Genomic DNA, 20,162 nt, shown 5'->3' with positions numbered 1-20,162 from the left:
AATGAAGAGAACCAGGGAAACAAATCGCCTGGAAATATCTCCGGACATTTTGGAAAAATTTGACAAAAATAGACCACAGCATGTTGCCATTCATTAGAATGGAAAGCTCACAAAGGATAGATTAGGAAATTGATATGAAGCTTTGTCAATTGTTCTATCTTGTCAACCTCAATACTCGGAAGGAAAACTACTTGGAATTCAGAAGATACAAAATGCGGCAGGTCAGACACAAGCTGAAACTACTTTCGACATAATTAAAAAGTGGGATATACAAGATGCTGTAACAGCTTTGGTTTTTGACACCACAGCAAGCAACAGCGGCTGGAAGAAGGGTGCAGCGAAGATCCTTGAGGACCTTCTAGGAAAGAAGGTTTTTTACCATGCGTGTCGGCCAGGGCTGTGGAGTCGGTAAATTTTACCACCGACTCCGGCTCCGACTCCACACATTTTCAATATACCGACTCCGACTCCGACTCCCGAGTCTTTAAAAGTACCGACTCCGACTCCGACTCCCGGGTCTTTAAACGTACCGACTCCGACTCCCGAATCCGACTCCAGCATTATCACCAATTTTTTTCGAAAATTATATGCCACATTGTCGGTTGAATGACTATCATACAACCATTAAACATATGATTACCGGTGGCATGCTAAATTGTTTCATTGTGGCACAGCTCGAATTATCCACTATGCAATTAACATGAAAGAAAGATTTGCTGAATATCCTTCCTTTTTCAAGTTTTTATAACATGGACTCTCTAATACCTTGAAATGTATAAATCATTCAAATATGGCAGATATACAATCCTGTATAATAAAAATGTAGATAAAAATTCCAAGTGTAGCTCTTGTGTATGAGTCAGCAACTAATAAAGAGATTGAACTTACTAATTTTGTCATTGCACACTATCCTGATGACAAGCACACACACTCTTACTAATAGTAGACATTGGTCATAAATGGAATTTAGTTAAGTAGTCAAATGTCTAGTCTACATGTACTTAATCAAGTATTCAAGGATTGGAACTTGCAGTCTTTCTTAATCATTTGTTCGAGCCAAACAGCTAAGCTACACTACAAATATGTGGAATGTTGATAACCTTTTTTTAGTCGTCCGATAGGAGCGAACCGAATTAGGTAACGTTGTAAACAAGACTTATATCAATACGCTCTAAAATTGATAAAAATATGTCATGCAACTGTGCAGTGTGCAATCAGGCCCTGGTCGCGCGAAGCGCGAAATATTTTGGCAAGATAAGGACTGAATTATATCAATAAATATGTGCTAACATACATTGGGGGTCGCATCTGTATACCACTGGGCTCATTTGGCAAGGACAGGATTATTCGACGTTTAGACATAGCAAAATCGACGGTATCAGTGAACATGCCTCTATCATTTTGTGCAAATGTTTTGTCGACGATCTCGCTGCGAGTGCACAAGTGAAGCCGCATGTTGGACGACACGTTATCTCCTAATTGCGACAATAGTTACACTCAATTCTGTGAATAATATGTATTTATAATTTTCTGAAGGGGGCTCAAATACTGAATGCAAGAAATCTAGTGACAATGAATCATGCGAAGTACCGAGAAAAATTTCAAGTCAAATAAATCTGTTGTGAAATATTCTACTTTATGGTCATATACGATGATCTGGGATAAATGTGGCTGGCTCCTGGATACGTCAATGCGTCAGAACTATTGTTTTAGTTATCATCAAATTTCGCGGTCATGCTAATCAAATTTCGGTTAGCCTTGCCATTGTACCTGATGTTATAAATAAGTTCGATAATTACCTCGCAGGCCACACCTCTAACCTTCTCATGTGCCAAATTTGACCTGCGTGCCACGGGCTGGCCGCACCTGATCTGTATGGTTATTAATAACAGTGATTGGTGGTACATAAATATTCTATAGAAAATTCTTTGAAAGCAAATGTTTTCATGATAGAGAAGTTGAGAGAAGTTGGAGTCGGAGTCGAAGTCAGGGTCATTCTCACAAACTCCGACTCCGACTCCAGTCAGTATTTTCCCCACGACTCCGACTCCGACTCCAGCTATTATAGTTTTCACGACTCCGACTCCATCAAGCGAAAATTACCCAGACTCCGACTCCGACTCCACAGCCCTGGTGTCGGCACCATGTGTATGAGCTAGTAGTCAAAGACGTCTGGAAATGTTTATTTGGAAAAGCAACAACCGGACCAGAGAACACATGGTTTGCCCACCTTAAGAAGAACTGGAGCAGTCTTGACAGAAAACAGCAATTCAAGACTCTTGACTATTCCTATATGCTTTAAAGAACGAGCAGCAATGACAGTTGAGAACTTCAAGCTACTACTCGCCAGAAAAGATTTCTTCACACGCGATGACTACAAACAATGTGTGACTAATGCTCTTGCTCTTCTCGGTGCAGATGGAGATATACATCATCACAAACCTGGTGCAACACACAATGCAAGGTGGATGGGCACAATTATGTATGCTCAGAAGATGTTCATGTGGGCTGATCAGTTACAATACAAATCTGAAGAAGTGGAACTGCTGCATCACTTCAATTTATTTTTAGTTCTCTTTTATATACCTGCCTGGGTTGCTTCCAGCATCGGTCGTGATGCAGCCGGTAATGACTTGAGATTCATCCAGGACATGTTGAGTTACAAGTAACATGATGAACAAGTTTCCAAAGCTGCTTCACAAAAGCTTTTAAAGCATGACTGGTATATCGTGGAGGATATCGTTGTATATGCCTTGTTTTCGCCGAGTGAAAGCAATGAAACCCGAGAAAATATGGCAAAGACGCTCCTGCGAACTTCAAATTTCAGGATAGGCCCGCCATCGTTGAATGTAACTGTACACATCAACAAGGACACTACTTTGTCTGATTTTATTGGGCCACAGTCGTGGTACATATTTGATGTTTTTGAATGCTCTGGGGCGTGGCTAGCTCAACCGGTTGATGTTTGGCACTGATCAGATTCCTACACCAGAATGAGCTCCTACATCAGTTCTGTCAAAGTCGTTAATGATGCCGCAGAACGAGGTGTAAAGCTAAGCACAGACTATGCTACAATCTTGACTGACAATGAACAAGAAAGAGACAATCTGCTTCGAGCTGTGGAACAGCATAGGAAGACAGTTGGAGACAGCAGGAAGTCAACTCTAATCAAAAGCCTGTAATCTGCAACTTGTGCCTGACAATGCAACACTGATCTGCAACGTACTTTTTTATTGTCTTTTGTAAATAGTGCTTTTCGCCTTTCATTCAATTGTAAATAAAAAGTGAAATATGCGTTCGTTTATGGGTGAGACGTCGACTAGTCATGACAAGTACTACTGAGATGTTGACTCCTGGTGGTAAATTTTTGAGTTTCACTCACTGTCAGTAACTTTTGGAAAGGTTGAATGTAGCAAGATGCATGCATCTAGTTTATTCGTATCTCAACTAGCGAGAGAACCTGTGCAATACATATCACTTATACACATTCTGCAGGTATAGATATTAACTTAGGCGGTTGCAATGTTGTACTATGGAGTCTTGATGACAACATTAACAAAGGCAATATATCATGTCTGTAATGCCACCAACAGAAACGACTGCACAACAGCACGCAAAAATCGTGACCAGCAGTGTTCACAAAGTCGGTCTTTCAGCCAATCATTAGCTTATTATTACCGGCTTCAACCAATCAGGATTAATGGCTTCTCTTTGCCCGCCCACTTCATCGATTCCCCGCCCACTCGCCGACGGCTACTTTCAAACGCATTTAGACAAATATTACCGGCTTTCCTGTGAGCTTTTTTCAAGCCCATTATTGTTTTTTAACAATAATCTACAGAATAAGCGATGGACACGCAGAATTCCAAACATTTTCCAAATTTTGAACAACCCTAATGTACACACTTTTGTTGACTGGGAATAATCCTAATTCAGAGACATCGTCTGATCGGTGGAAGATCCGGTACACAAAGGTCAGCTAATCAACGCTTCCAATTCCATCAATGTCGACAAGGAGCGCAAGGGAATATGATCTTACGTCGCAACGGTCTATGCCAGACAGGACAAAGCATTCCGCGTCTGACTATTGATACATTGTTATTGAGCAGAGTATCTTATTTTAATCCGTTCCTCTGTGTCTTTCTACGCACTCTGTACAGATGTTTGACATAAAGATCATAAAGGCGTGACGTCATAGGTTCACGTTTGCGTTCACACTAAACCTTTCAAAAAGGTTCGCGGTCGCACGAACCTGAACCTTTCAGACGTACTTAAAACGAGTTTGCATTGCAAGATATTACATAGCAGGCGTTCATATTCTCATGACGCGATTATTTGGGTTGTAGAAATTATAAAGCCAACTTTCCGTAATTGAAGATTTGGCAACTCATGTTTGCTGGATGGTGGTGCGAACGTGTGTGAACCTCAGAAATTTAAAGGTTCACGTTCACAAACGAACCTTCATAAGTTCTGTATTGTGAACCCTTTTTATTATTACAATTTTTCACGTCATTATCACATCATTGTTTGGAATTCTTTGCAATTCAACTTTGGGCCACTCTATGCATGGCGATGACAACATAGAAAAATCAACACTCTACGAGCATGCACATATTGCACATGCACCTTGCCAACAAAAAATATTTGACTTGCTTTTTTACGAAAGTTTGCTCGAAATAGCCAGTTTTTCGTATATTTAGTGACTATTTGCTGTGATCTTGACCCGCAACCACACAACATCAAGAGCGAATGATACAAATGCAACTAATAAATGAAATTGATACGAAGAATACATCGTTTTCTAATGTTAAAATCTAGCAGGCGTACGGGATCCATCTTGATATGATATGTTTATTGTGTCATAAAAACGAAATACGTTTGATTCGGTTGTTTCTTTGTTTGCTTGATATTCATGATGTTTCTCGACTAGATTGTTCATTTAACACCAGGCCGATATTCTTTATTTTTGATTCCGAATCAGTGGCGTAGCAGCCACTTGGCGGTTCTGGCTCTGCGCCAGGGGCGGCAGGCTCCAAGGGGGCGGCAAAATGTGGCTGCACATTGAGAGAGAGATATGGTATTCTTTTTCGTCTGCAACATCGAGATGCTTTGACGACGGAGATGCGATACGGACTTTTTTTATATTAAGGTCATCTAGTCTGCACTGCACGCCCGTTTTTTCTCTCTTTGATTGCTGAGCGCCTAGCGGGATAACCGCGGATACCAGTTTTCGAGTCTTTGGTCTGACCCGGCCGGGGATCGAACCCACGACCTACCGATCAAGAATCCGGACGCATCACCATTACACTATCTCGCTCGGCACCGTGTACAATCTGTACACAGCCGACTAAAAGAAGCGTTTTGGTAGTCCTATAGCTGGCGTCCCGTGAGCTGAAATTTAATCAAACAGGTCTCAATCGAAAGCTAGTTTCGCGCTGATTCCAAAAACACAAATTAATATGTTGACATGGCGATGGAACCACTCCTAAACAGCCGCCAATGCCGATTGTTGGGAGAGTTCGCAGAAAAAGGGGAATGCCTGGCGAACAATCAGAAGATGCTGGCCTCAGTGTTGTTGAAGAATGTTAGACGATGCATGTTTCAAGCTTTGGACAGATTTAAACTTGAAGCTGAAACTAGGTTTACCGGCATACACCACTTAAATGATATGTTTGGATTTTTGAATTCCCACGCGCTGCTGCAAAGCGAAAGTCAAAATTTATTCGCCAGCGCTTTTGGAAGCACTTATGACAACGAGGTGACGTTGACGAAAATCAGTCTTCAACTTGAGATTATCACCATATGGGGGCCAAAGACCACGTTTGGACTGGGGGACGAATTGCTGTTTTGATCCCGATTCTAGCTACAACCCACGCTAACATGATATATAAGCCCATGGCCATGGCGGCATGTCCCTATGTTGAGTAAAGAATTGGAAAATAACGATTGGCGCCCGTTTCAAGTAGAGTCATATGAGAATAAGACGAAGCGAACATAAAATTCTGCCTTCAACTTTATACAGAAATTGTACTGCAAGCTGCCGTTACGAGAAACGGCTCGGTTATGATATATATACCACCAGCTGATGATTTTTACTGCTTCGTTGTGGAAACCGCAATGTTTTATTTGACGAGTACAAAATTTCAAATCTTTGTCAGATGTACGTACGTACTACATAGGCCTATTGCTCGCCAAGCAGCAACGGTCAAACAGCGTTTAACTAAGCATAAGCATGACCAAACATTAATACATAAGTTGCGATTTTAAACTATAGGCAGAACGGAGCTAAATCATACTGCTGCGAGGTAGTGGCGTGTGGAGCGTGTTGATAACATGATATATAGCACGGCGGGTGTTCTTGCAATCATACTAATGTACGTACATCGAATATCTATTTATTGTGGATATTTCTTACGCAATGACGCGAAAAGCTAATAAGCTGCTTCTGAAGTAATAATGAGCAGTGGCGTTGGAAAATCAGACGTTTGTGCTTTCGCTAACCTGGTATACTATCTCTTGTTCACGAATGTTCAGTTTATGTCATAGTCCCTGTACAAATGAATAGTAATCGTTCTTTCACAGAGAAATCGATTAGATATGGGAAGAAGTCGATTACGATTACGATTACTTCGGATTTTTTTCGAATGTAATCGATTGCGATTACGATTACTTGAAAATGCTGTAATCGTCGTAATCGATTACGATTACTAATCGTGATTACCCCATGTCTGGACAACAGTGCGCAACAACTATAAAAAAAAACATCATTTCTGATTTTTTGTGCGCAGCGTAGATTTTCTGTGCGCAGAGACCGTTTCAGCACTGCGCATTTGCACACGTGCGCAGCTTAGAGGGAACATTGGACGTAACCCAAATGCAGTAAGCCGCTCAGTCTCGCTGAGTCCACACCATATAGGACACTATATGTCGTGTGGTGGTAGTAGAATAATAATGATAATAATAATATAATAGTAACGTATCTCTGTTTCTTAGACGGCTGAGTTCTTACATTGCGCAGTGCTCACCTATGCCACCCCTTTGGTATGATTTAAATCGAATCGTCTTTATGTTCTGACGGATGTGTACATTAGGGTTGTCCAAAATTTGGAAAATCTTACAAATCCCTCGTTGTAATGTCTTATTCTATAGATTATTGATAAAAAACGACACTGAGCCTGAAAGAAGCTCACAGGAAGGCCGTTAAGATTTCGTGCAAAGCGTTTGAAAGTAGCTGCCGAAGAACGGGCGTGCCACCGACCATAGAACGGCGAGAAGACTAGTAATCACGAAACCAGGGCTCTTGATTGGCTAATCGGCTATGCTTCAATGACCACAACACAAGGTCATCTTTTCGCTCAGAGCTAAAATCACCGTTTTACACCCGTCGGAGCTTCACGTCTGTGCTAATATGTGGCATATCACTCGCAATTTGCTCTAAATCTGCTCTAAATCCTAAAAAAGAGGACAAAATCTCAAAAAAGAGGACAAAAGGGCGTCCTCCGAGGACACTTTCAAAAAAGTCAAAAAAGAGGACAAATCCTCTTAAAAGAGGACGTATGGTAAGCCTACTATATGCCTTGTTTTCAACGAGGGAAAGCATAGGCGCTTATGCAAGTGGCGACGGATTCCTAGTTTCAGAAAGGATATATCAGTATTGAATACATATATAAAGCTTGGCAATGACACTATAATTTGTGTGATCTTATTGGGCTCGGGTTGTAGTACATAGTTGAAGGTTTGAAAGCTCTAAGGATCGGCTGAATCAGCGGGTTATGTTGGGCACTTGTCAGATGCTTCCATCAAACTGTATTCACTTGCAAGTGTTGTCAAAGTTCTTGATGATAACGCAGAAAAGAGGTGTAGAAGTAAGCACAGACTATGCTTGATATGATATACAAACTATGCTGGTTACTGTGCACTATGCAGCATTGTCTGTGCTTACCTTTACACCCCTTTTCTGCGCGATTATTAAGGACTTTGACATAACATATCCAGCATAGTATGTGCTCACCTTTACGCCACTTTTCTGCGTTATCATCAAGGACTTTGAAAACACTTGCAAGTGAATACAGCACCGCTGATTCAGCCAATCCTTGGAGCTTTCAAAACTTCAACTATGTACTACAACCTGAGCCCAATAAGATCACACAAATTATAGTGTCATTGTTAAGCTTTATATTCGTATTCAATAATGATATATCCTTTGTGAAACGAGGAATCCGTCGCCACTTGCATAAGCGCCTATGCTTTCCCTCGTTGAAAACAAGGCATATAGGCTACGGCAGTTTCCTTCACAATAATGCGGTCATGCTTTAGACGTTTTTGTGAAGCAGCTGTTGTTTGTTCATCATGTGTTTCGTACCTCAACATACCCTGAATCAATCCTAGATCGTTATCTGTCAGCCTACATACAATGCGCTTTCAGAATCGCCGCCGGTAGCAGACTCCTTGATCACCTAATCAGCAAGCTGCTGCTGTCGTGGTCATTGAAGCAGAGCCGATTAGCCAATCAAGAGCCGTGGTTTCGTGACTACTAGTCTTCTCGCCGTTCTATGGTCGGTGGCACGCCTGTTCTTCGGCAGCTACTTTCAAACGCTTTGCACGAAATCTTAACGGCCTTCCTGTGAGCTTCTTTCAGGCTCAGTGTCGTTTTTTATCAATAATCTATAGAATAAGACATTACAACTGAGGATTTGTAAGATTTTCCAAATTTTGGACAACCCTAGTGTACATGTGTAGTGTGCAGAGGTGGTCAGTAACGAAGTACTTCTACTTATTTGAAGTATTCAAGTAGCATTTCTCCTCTTATGGTACTTACTCAAGTAGAATTAATTTTTGCTACTTCTATTACTACTTCATAATAATTTGGGATCTACTTACTTACATTTCGCTATTTTCAGTTTGTCAAGTAGAAGTAGTTTAATCCTTCAATCAGAAAGATAGCCTTGGGAAATTCGGGGCTGATTTACGGAGTACAAACATTAAATTTTCATAAAAATTAAGTATAGCTCAGAATTTTCGTCGCGCTTCGCGCACAGTAGAGATGGAATGGCAGATATGTTTTCACGAAAGTATCGGTGAATATAATTTACGTAGCGGGTTGTGTAGTTCTGTTCACAACGCATTGTCGCCGATATGAAATATTTCATCGTATTAAATATGACCCATCAAAACGTTTGAAACCACCGTTTCGCAATCTAGCAATTACCTATCATATAGTAATCTAGCAGCCCATGGCGTGTCCTAAACTGGAATAATGGACTCTGCATTTTTTTTAGCGTTAGACCTGTTTTAGCAGACCACCGCTGAAACTTTCTGACCGAGGGACATAAAATAATTTTCCCGCATTTTAGAAGTATTATTTGTATTTATTATCCAATTTCCAGTATCATACTTTGAATTATAATTAGTTTCAGTTCCTTTGCCTGGTGAGCATACATGTTGATGTGGAAGTAGCCTACAGTAATGCCTTTATTTTCCAAAAATATAGCTACACTATATGGCATTTTTACGATCCACCATATTTTTATCAACGGTTGTTTTAAATGCAACCCTATCTATGACCAGTCGAACTGCCGTCTATTATATTTTTGTGGCATATTTAGAGGTCAAGCAGAGCCGCAAGAAGGCGACCTTGGCAGATCGAAAGGATTCACGATGTTAGTTTATACACACTATTTATTTTTCAAGACAATGACTTGCGGTGAGGTTTCTTACTGCGGAGGCAGATTCCTTTAGAACTGGATTCGCGGATACACAGACATAATAGGTCTGCAGATGATTCCGATGTCGACTTGCTTATTATTATATTGATATTTTTTACACGCGGGCTATATGTATCAAATCCACTATCCCAGACACTGGCATACAAAGTTCGAATAATAGGGAACAGATTGCTTATAGGTGCAATAAACAAGCTCTCTGTCTTGGCCCAACCTGGTGTGAGCAAAATTGACCCCATACTAGCCCGAAAATGAATGTTGAACGGTCTCTTCCGGTGATGAAATCAGTGATCTCGGTAATTCATCGCACGAATACAATTATCAAATGAATGTTATCAAATGGCAGAGCTCATGATCTTTGCCATTGGCAAACATTTAGGCTATACAACATATGAAACTAACAATAATATACATTTCTTGATCATTACAATTATTAATCTACATGGGATTATTCATCAGCGGTAAAGTTGTCGTATATATTTGTCGTCACATCCGAATTCCATCAGAGTACGACGCAGAATCGACTCTTGTCTGCAGATGCTGGTACCACCTTAGTATGAAATGCAGCCATTTCTTTCTTAGTGGTCTTTGCAGCAAATGTTTGGTTAGTACCATTTGCGGCAATTGCTTTCTTGTATTTTTTACACGCTTCTTGAATACTACTGTAGTACGATATGTAATTTTCCTTGATTCTCCCGTTCAGCTCGTCACACATCTTCTTGCATTGTTGGACCACGTCGACGATATCCAAGACTTCCAGAACGATATCGATGACAGATATCGCAACTGTAACCGCCGCCGCAAACTTGCCGCAGAAGTCCAACATTTCAAACGCACTGGAACCGACTTCTTCCAGTGGAATCCCGGCGGACTCAGCGCATTCTTCGATTGTGGTATTTGCTATCTTCATTTTCTGTCCCATGATCGCCATTGCCATTCCTTGAACCACCACGATCCCACCTTTAGCTATTTCCGGTAGTTTCAATCCCACCAATGTATTCATGAATTTCTTCACGTCAGCCTCACTGCGCTCACTCAAGTTTAGGTCGTCAAGCGCGTCATAAACAGCATTAATCTCTTCGCTGTCGAATACTATTCTGGCGGACGCGGCATATTGCTTGAAAATCGACGCAGTAATCGTGCCTTTCACTCTCTGTACCTGAGCCATGAACTGCATCAGGTACGAACGACACATTCGGTTGTCCATTCCTTTCGGAGCTTGCGCGTTAATCAAGTGGTTATTTGCTTTATACTGCTCGATGTAGGCTTTAACATCGCTGTTTATTCTTGCGGCGATGTCAGTGTCCACTGTCTTGAGTTTGCCATTTAGCTTGGTGGATTTCTTTGAAATCAGGGCCTTCTCTAGCATCGCTTCTCCTTCCAAAACCACAAACGCTGCCATACCGAGACCAAAACTCCAAAACGAGGCTACCGCAGCCGCATCCGCTGCAATCTGCATTGCATCGGAAGCGATCGTCATATCCCTTACTTCCATTGCTAAATCGGTCAGTGTTTTGAATTCTTCGTTGATAGCGTCGCCAAATTCGAAGCCATCCATTTTTAAAAACAAATTTAGCTCGGAAATCAGGCTATCTACGTTTTTATCACTTTCCGATTCCCAATTGGATACGTAATCCAAATAAGTAATTAGATCGGTGCTACCCATGGTGTATGTACTTTACCAATTCGATCAGCCACTGTACTGTAATGCAAATTAAATGCTGCATTAAAACTTGAGCAGACAAGAGGACATGGATATACCAGTAAATGAAATTATATTTGAAATCTCAATTGGTATTGTGTTCATTGCGTATTTGTACTGGTACAGGGCTATGCCTCAAGATTTATATACTCGTTATCGGCACATTCACGGACTCGTGGTCATACTGATCGACTACTATTACACATTAGTACTTAAAACGAGTTCGCATAGCAAGATATTGCATAGCAGGCGTTCATATTCTCATGACGCGATTATTTGGGTTGTAGCAATTATAAAGCCAACTTCCCGTAATTGAAGATTTGGCAACTCATGTTAGCTACAGGGGTGTTGCGAACGCGTGTGAACCTAAAAAATTTAGAGGTTCACGTTCACAAACGAACCTTCATAAGTTCTGCATTGTGAATCCTTTTTATTATTACAATTTTTCACGTCATTATCACGTCATTGGTTGGAATTCTTTGCATTTCAATTTGGGCCACTCTATGCTTGGCGATGGCAACATAAAAAAATCATCACTCAACGAGCATGCACATGCACCTTGCCAATAAAAAATATTTTACTTGCTTTGCAACAAAAGTTCGCTCAAAATAGCCAGTTTTTCGTATATTTAGTGACTCTTTGCTGTGATCTTGACCCGCAATCACACAACATCAAGAGCAAATGATACATATGCAACTAATCAATGAAATTGATACAAATATTACATCGTTTTCTAATGTTAAAATCTAGCAGGCGTACGGGATCCATCTTGTATGATATATTTATTGTGTCATAAAAACTAAATGCGTTTGATTCTGGTGTTTCTTTGTTTGATTGATATTCATGATGTTTCTCGACTACATTGTTCATTTAACACCAGGCCGATATTCTTTATTTTTGATTCCGAGTTAACCCACTTCTAGCGCGGCCCACTTCTCGGCTTTACCGCTTATGCGGATCACGAAGCGAGAAGAAGCGTTGTAGCTGTGGATCACATCACTACACTTTATCGCCACGCTGGGTGTTGGCTACTGTATTATATAACTTGTGGAGTAATATCGGAAGCAATGCTGAAGTACATGCTGACTTTTTAAACGTTTCCAAATTTACGAACTGGAGCAATCAAATGCTAAAATAATCCAATAAAATCAATGTCTTCTGTCGCTTTGCCATAAATGCCTGCTGTCCTACACGATACCTAGCGACGACTCAGACCACATTATGCCGCAATGCTGAAGTACATGCTGACTTTATGAACGTCTCCAAATTTACGACCTGGAGCAATCAAATGCTATAATAATCCAACATAATCAATGTCTTCTGTCGCATTGCCATCAATGTCGACAAGGAATGCAAGGGAATATGATCCATAAAGGCCTCAGCTAACACGTACCCTACACGCATTCACCCAATAATCCTAATTCAGAGACATCGTCTGATCGGTGGAAGATCCGGTACACAAAGGTCAGCTAATCAACGCTTCCAATTCCATCAATGCCGACAAGGAGCGCAAGGGAATATGATCTTAAGCCTATATCAGACGAGGCGATGTCGGCGCGGCGTTAGTGTTTGTTTTATCATCGCTGCCATCGCTGGAATCGCCGGCGATTTTAATTGACAGTGTCAATTAACTCGGCGACATCGCCGGCGATGAGAGAAGTGGAAGATGCGCTCATGCGTATCCATATATAAACCAGTGTCGAGACATGAATAGCATCACTTTTGCTCAAGCCGTTTGGCGGACGGACCTTCTGGCGAAACATTGCGAAACGAATTACTGCAATGTAGTACTAAATTATTGAGGTGCTTCACGTATCCAGTATAGGCCGGCGTTGCAAAATCGGATGCACGCACCACCTTCGAGTAGCACCAGCACGCGCACATTCTTCTGCAGCTATCACGGCAGTCAAAACTCGTGCTACTTTCAACTGTTTTGACCTACCCTTACAAATACCATACTACCATGGTTCCGAGAAGGTTTCATTCGACAAGACATTGTAGCATGAACACATTAGACAGGCATCATAACCATATTGCAGAATTAGTTTCGAATATTTTCGGCTAGTTGTTGCTTTGTTTCTGGATAATTTTGACCAGACGTGACGTGACTTTTAACTTCAAGTTGAAAGAAAAAAATCGTCAGCTCGACAACCAAAACGGACAGTGTACCCCTTGTTATAGGACTGATGGCACTCTTAAGTTGTTCTGTCAAAGGTCCAAGCAAATATAAACCGGCCAACTCTAGGCCCTAAATGTATGTAGCTCCGCTGCGCAATTGGGATTCTTCAGAATGTTTATTCTGTTCGGATTTTCTGGATTATGGACAAGATTTTTCAGATTTGCATGGGTATTTGGATGAGACTGTTCGTATTCGGAAGGATTGCTCCTCAGAGCTTTGAGCTGTCGGATGGATTCGGATTCTCAGAAATCAATATCCGCCCATCACTGATCATAATACGGTAGTATGACTATGTAGTACACAGTGTGCCTGACCTGTACAACAACAAAAAACCGATTCGCAGATGTCAATCATCCCTGAGCAGGTTTAAATGCAACGGGTCAACGCCTTCTGAAACTAATCAAGTGCAACGATCTCTCACATGATAGTAGAGAAATTATCGGCCGACATCGCCGGCATCGCCTCGTCTGATACGGCCTTTACGCCGCAACGGTCTATGCCAGACAGGGCAAAGCATTCCGCGTCTGGCTATTGATACATTGTTATTGAGCAGAGTATCTTATTTCAATCCGTGCCTCTGTGTCTTTCTACGCACTCTGTACAGATGTTTGACAGAAAGATCATAAAGGCGTGACGTCATAGGTTCACGTTTGCGTTCACACTAAACCTTTCAAAGAGGTTCGCGGTCGCACGAACCGGAACCTTTCATACGTACTTAAAACGAGTTTGCATTGCAAGATATTACATAGCAGGCGTTCATATTCTCATGACGCGATTATTTGGGTTGTAGAAATTATAAAGCCAACTTTCCGTAATTGAAGATTTGGCAACTCATGTTAGCTGGAGGGTGGTGCGAACGTGTGTGAACCTCAGAAATTTAGAGGTTCAGGTTCACAAACGAACCTTCATAAGTTCTGCATTGTGAACCCTTTTTATTATTACAATTTTTCACGTCATTATCACATCATTGTTTGGAATTCTTTGCAATTCAACTTTGGGCCAGTCTATGCATGGCGATGGCAACATAGAAAAATCAATACTCTACGAGCATGCACATATTGCACATGCACCTTGCCAACAAAAAATAATTGACTTGCTTTTTTACGAAAGTTTGCTCGAAATAGCCAGTTTTTCGTATATTTAGTGACTATTTGCTGTGATCTTGACCCGCAACCACACAACATCAAGAGCGAATGATACATATGCAACTAATTAATGAAATTGATACGAAGAATACATCGTTTTCCAATGTTAAAATCTAGCAGGCGTACGGGATCCATCTTGATATGATATGTTTATTGTGTCATAAAAACGAAATGCGTTTGATTCGGTTGTTTCTTTGTTTGCTTGATATTCATGATGTTTCTCGACTACATTGTACATTTAACACCAGGCCGATATTCTTTATTTTTGATTCCGAATTAACCGACTTGCAGCGCGGCCCACTTCTCGGCTTTATAAGAGACCGCTTATGCGGATCACGAAGCGAGAAGGAGCGTTGTAGCTGTGGATCACACCAATTCGCTTTATCGCCACGCTGGGTGTTGGCTACTGTATTATATAACTTGTGGAGTAATATCGGAAGCAATAATGCTGAAGTACATGCTGACTTTTTAAGCGTCTCCAAATTTACGAACTGGAGCAATCAAATGCTATAATAATCCAATAAAATCAATGTCTTCTGCCGCTTTGCCATCAATGCCTGCAGTCCTACACGATACCTAGCGATGACTCAGGCAACATTATGCCGCAATGCTGAAGTCAGTGATGAGCATCGGACGGACTCGGATGGCATTCGGACCGGATATTAGACGATTTTGTGGCAGTCGGATAGGACTCGGATATTATCACAAATATTTGTTCGGATATTGTCGGATAGTTGTAACTTTTGATAGGATATTTCCGGATAGTTGTAACCTTATGTGAGATTTGATTACAGGCCTATAGAAAGAAGTCATCAATTCAATAACCAAATACAGACAGCTGACACCTTGCGATTTGACTGGTAGCAGTCTAAAAATGTTTGTCAGAGTCCAAGATAATATCGATCAACTATTGCCACTACCATTCTAACCATTCAAGAATAGACAATACTATAAGATCAGCCATGTTATCAGATTTATTAGCTAAAACACATAAAGCGCCGTATGCACCAACATTGAACACGTTCAAGTCTGATCGTCTGTTCGCTCGAACATAACTCAAACGAAACATCTGTTCAAAATATCTCGCGATGCACCATAAATATTTAAACGCCGTTCAGACGAACTGATGATCATTGAGACGAGCTAGCGTTCAGTAAATAGATGCTCAATTTGCACCCTGAAAAGCTACTCAAGGCCGACCGAATGGTAAACAAAACATGTTTTTTTGTGGAACTCGTCGGTCGCTGGCGCGATGTCGTTTCAATGATGAGCAGCTGAGCACATTCACAAAACTCCGGCTATTATTCTGTAACCATTATCGAATCAAATACCATTGCTAGCTTTGCCATCATGCTTTTAAAGTTCCAAAATTTAGTCATGGGTTTACTGGCGATGTCCTGCCAGGAGGTAAATTGAAGGACAGAGAGAAAATTTACAATATCCTGGCTTATGAATTTGACGCCGAACTGTCTGTAAAAATCCAGGGCCAATGCTCATTTTCACCCACTGTCTCTTCATCCCACACAACTTGTTCTGTGTGTTCACAGTGCTGAATATCACCTTCGTTGTTTTACTCACATTCGAATCTAACCCAAACGGAATGAGTGTCCTGTGCAATGTTCCCTCTAAGCTGCGCAAATGCGCAGTGCTGAAACGGTCTCAGCGCACAGAAAATCTCCGTTGCGCATAAAAAATCCGAAGTGATGACCTTTATTTTTATTTTAGTCGTTACGGACTGTTGTCCAAGGGTCTGCGCAGTAAGTTGGTGATCGTGCGCAGACTCATCAAAAATTAGAGGGAACATTGGTCCGGTGGTCCCCTAATTCCTTGAGAGTACCTTACTGTCACCTTGAGAATCATCAGTGCTTCCCTAATCAATTGCGCAAAATTTGCCTAGATTCCACCATTACTGTGTTCTCTTCATAGCCCGACAATCCAATCCAACTACCATTTCTGCACAGCATATATTCAACATTCTCAAATGATAAAGTAACACAAATCGACTGACTTATTTCATTGTTCATGATCATGTTGTATACTTGAACAGTTTGTGAAAAGAACTGAAATCCTTCCATTTGCATTTTTGTCGAGTAAATAGAGGGTCTGGTCTTCATCATCACACGATAAATTATCATGATAGCCAAAAACATGAAATGAAAATAGTCTACAAAGACAAACCCATCCCAGTAAAAACCTTTTCATTCAATCATGCACACCTAACATTTTCTGCTAGACATGATAAAATACCATGCTATACATACCGAATTCTTCCAAGCATTATTATCAGCACCTTGCTAGAGATGAAAGATTATTTGTTATAGAATATGTAACATTTGTACATCCCTTATCATAGTGCCAACCGAAGCATTTTTCAGAGTCGATCTAATCATTCCCTGTGTTTCGATTCATGATATATTCATATTTTTGGCGAGTTGACTCAAGCATCAAACTTCGGAATGACAATCAGTCAAAATCTAAAGCAATTGACTTTCGGACCAAGGTAGTTAGTCATATCATCGTACAGTACATCAATATCAGAATGGACAACCTTCAGTTGCATGTTGATACTATTGTAGAGATTGAGATGAATGTGGTCCATGTTAATGTGGGCTACATTCCCCCAACATGGTGCAATTCCAAATTGGTCATGTTTGCACATTTTCACGACTGGTTTCTTCATTTCTTATACCTATCACTTGAGTATTATGGCAGTCATTGACTTTTTTGGGAATTTGACACAGACAGCAACTTTGTAATGATATTCAGCCCAAATCTCTAGCAATTGACATTCGACCCAGGGCAGTTAGTCACCTCTTTGAGCAGTTCATCAATATCAGAATGGATGACCTTCAGTTGTATGTTAATGCTATCGTAGAAATCGAGATGAATGTGGTCAATGTCGATGTAGGCTACCATCACCCAACATGATTCAATCCCAAATCAGTCATATTATGCACATTTCCAGTAGTATAGTAGATCGGTCGTGATATGCCCTTTTTTGCATGGGGCTCTTATGGGCCCGCTGGTGAGGTGCCGCGAAACTCGTCCTGAACCGGTGACCCTTTTGACCCCCCTTCCGCTGGTGAGGTGCCTTGTAAGTATAGGGATCGCTGATGAGGTGACCCCTCGCTGATGACTTTGGCGGTTGAAATCTGTGAGTTGGCGACACCCCCCTTCCACCCGACCGGTGCCTTATGAGTATAGGGATCTCTCGACCGGTGCCTCGAAACTCGTCTTGAACCGGTGACCCTTTTCGGTATAGGCTTCGTCGGTGATGTGCCGTGAAGACTCGTGTTGGTGATGGTACCCTTTCAGACCCCCTCTCGGCCGTGATTCGTAATGGGTTCTTATGGACGCGGTCGTGATTCGTACTTTCGGGTATAGGCTGCGGTGGTGACTCGTATTGAAAACTCGGGGTCGTGATTCGTACTTTCAGGTATAGGCTGCGGCGGTGAATCGTCTGTCGTTTATTCTTACGGGATCTCTGCTGATTCACCATGTGTTCTTATGGGTGTGGTCGTGAATGGTACTTTCGAGTATAGGCATCTCTCGCACGGTGTTGAATATGTATCAGGTATGGTAAATAGTCACGTGATTGGATCTTAGTTAATGTGTATATCGCAAATTATTATATATGACCAATTTGAGGTAATCCCAACGTTTACGGTGATTGCGACTTTAATATATCGTTATTCTTATGGCCGCGGCGGTGATTCGTACTTTCGGGTATAGACATCTCTCGCACATCGTACTTTCAGGTGTAGGCTGCGTTGGCATGTCGTACTTTCGGGTATAGGTATCTCTCGTGTGGTGTCTTATAGCTGCGGTGGCAAGTCGTACTTTAAGGTATTTAGTTTTCCACAGAGCCGGCGTAGACGGCGGTTCAAATACCAACAATAGCCGCGTTCACATACTAACACTTCAAAAAAGGTGTGAAATAGTTTGCAAAACTCCGCGATCGCCCACAAGATAATGTCTCGGACATAACCATCTTTAGCGACTTGGTGTTACAGGCATATCGATCACTCACGCGGTGAAATTTTCGTAAGCAGTTTGGCACAGAGCTTGATTTCGCTCGTAAGATTTAATAAGTAACGAATAACAGACCGCCAGTGTCGGTAACTTGAATAGCGACAAATTGTCACTTATTTCCGCTCTAACCCTAATCCTTTGTGAAGTGAACGCTTATTCAAAAGGGTGTGATATCATTTTAAAATCCAACGACCACTCACCGGATAATGCTTCAGACATAGCAATCCCTCATGCCCGCTCACAAGGTAATATTTCGGTAATTAGTTTGTCCCAGAACCGTCGCAGACGGTGATTCGAAAACCAACAATTTGTCACTTGCCCGCGATCGCTATATGTTTCACGCCTCCCGAATAGTGGCTGACTTTAGTTGCGTGATAAGATCCATGAAAATATTCAATCAATGTGTTAGTTTGTCAACTTGAAATGTAACTCACTACACAAATCAAGTTGAATCGTATTTGAATGTATTGATTCGACCCAACTCAAATCCTTTGACAAATCCTATTAACGCGATCTGTTGAATCGAACGTAACCTGAATATTACTGACGCCAACATTCACCCGCATCGGATCATTCACACATTCCACGCCGCTGTTTTAACAATTATAGAATCAATACCAACTATCTCTAACCCGATAATATTATATCATTTTGGTAATTTGTCAACTTTAAATCCGTTCGCCAGATGTAATACAGGTAAACTGAGATAATCCAGAATGAAATATTTGGACTTTGACATAGTCTGAATTGAAATAGATTGACAATCATGACTACCAACTTTGATCCAGTCACATTTCAAGATTATACTTTGAAACAATCCTTGAAACTGACAACTCTATTCACGACTCCGTTTCCGTTTGTAAAATAGAGTTTCAGAAATACTATCACTATGACAACTCAACATTTTAACATCTCGCCATGTACAAAAGAGTAAAATACAAAAACCTTGGTAAGTCAATCCGTTTGTAGTAACTCACCAAACCAAAACAAAAAGTGTCCGTATGAAAAGTAGACAAGACTACGCGAGTAATCACTACAACTCACAAACATACCAACTCAGTTGTATCCATATCCCATATTTTTTATTCAACTGTAAGATGAAGTAATTACTACTTGGCGCGCGACTTGAGATTAACATATGTTTTGAATATACGACATTTGAAAGTCTGACCAACGTAATTAGGAATTCATTTCTTACGATCAAACGCCGGTATTACATTGAAAGTTATCATACTGTAAACATAAGGATTGACACAGTGATTTGACATATGACGTATATTTTGTACTGCTCGACCATGACTTGATTATTAAATTATTCACGGTGATTAGACTCGGTGTTTTGGTAAAGGTTATTATGACAGCAACAAACTTTTCACTACCAT

The 20,162-nt window shown here is 41.1% G+C and overlaps 2 protein-coding genes and 1 long non-coding RNA gene across 3 annotated transcripts in view; 1 reads left to right on the top strand and 2 right to left on the bottom strand.

Moving 5' to 3' along the window:
• Window positions 1-20,162, bottom strand: part of LOC145453226 (uncharacterized) — a 555,138-nt gene that overhangs the window by 443,466 nt on the left and 91,510 nt on the right. The gene's annotated exons all lie outside the window — the stretch shown is intronic.
• The window catches only part of LOC145453272 (uncharacterized), a 43,808-nt gene continuing 24,405 nt past the window's right edge, over window positions 760-20,162 (top strand). The window contains exon 1 of the long non-coding RNA XR_013919686.1: window positions 760-3,047. This is a non-coding gene — a long non-coding RNA (uncharacterized LOC145453272). The remainder of the gene's footprint in view (window positions 3,048-20,162) is intronic.
• Window positions 9,782-20,162, bottom strand: part of LOC145453223 (uncharacterized) — a 42,402-nt gene continuing 32,021 nt past the window's right edge. Inside the window, exon 2 of the mRNA XM_080331206.1 lies at window positions 9,782-11,424. Within this exon, the coding sequence (XP_080187332.1) occupies window positions 10,225-11,388 (1,164 nt within the window). The 5' untranslated portion in view covers window positions 11,389-11,424 and the 3' untranslated portion in view covers window positions 9,782-10,224. The remainder of the gene's footprint in view (window positions 11,425-20,162) is intronic.

The sequence above is a fragment of the Botryllus schlosseri genome, chromosome 13 (genome assembly GCF_051294905.1).
Source record: "Botryllus schlosseri isolate E-star chromosome 13, Bs_hap1, whole genome shotgun sequence".
In the NCBI taxonomy this organism is placed as follows: Eukaryota; Metazoa; Chordata; class Ascidiacea; order Stolidobranchia; family Styelidae; genus Botryllus; species Botryllus schlosseri.
Note: the sequence above shows the minus strand (reverse complement) of the source record. Positions and strands in the feature narration are given on the sequence as shown.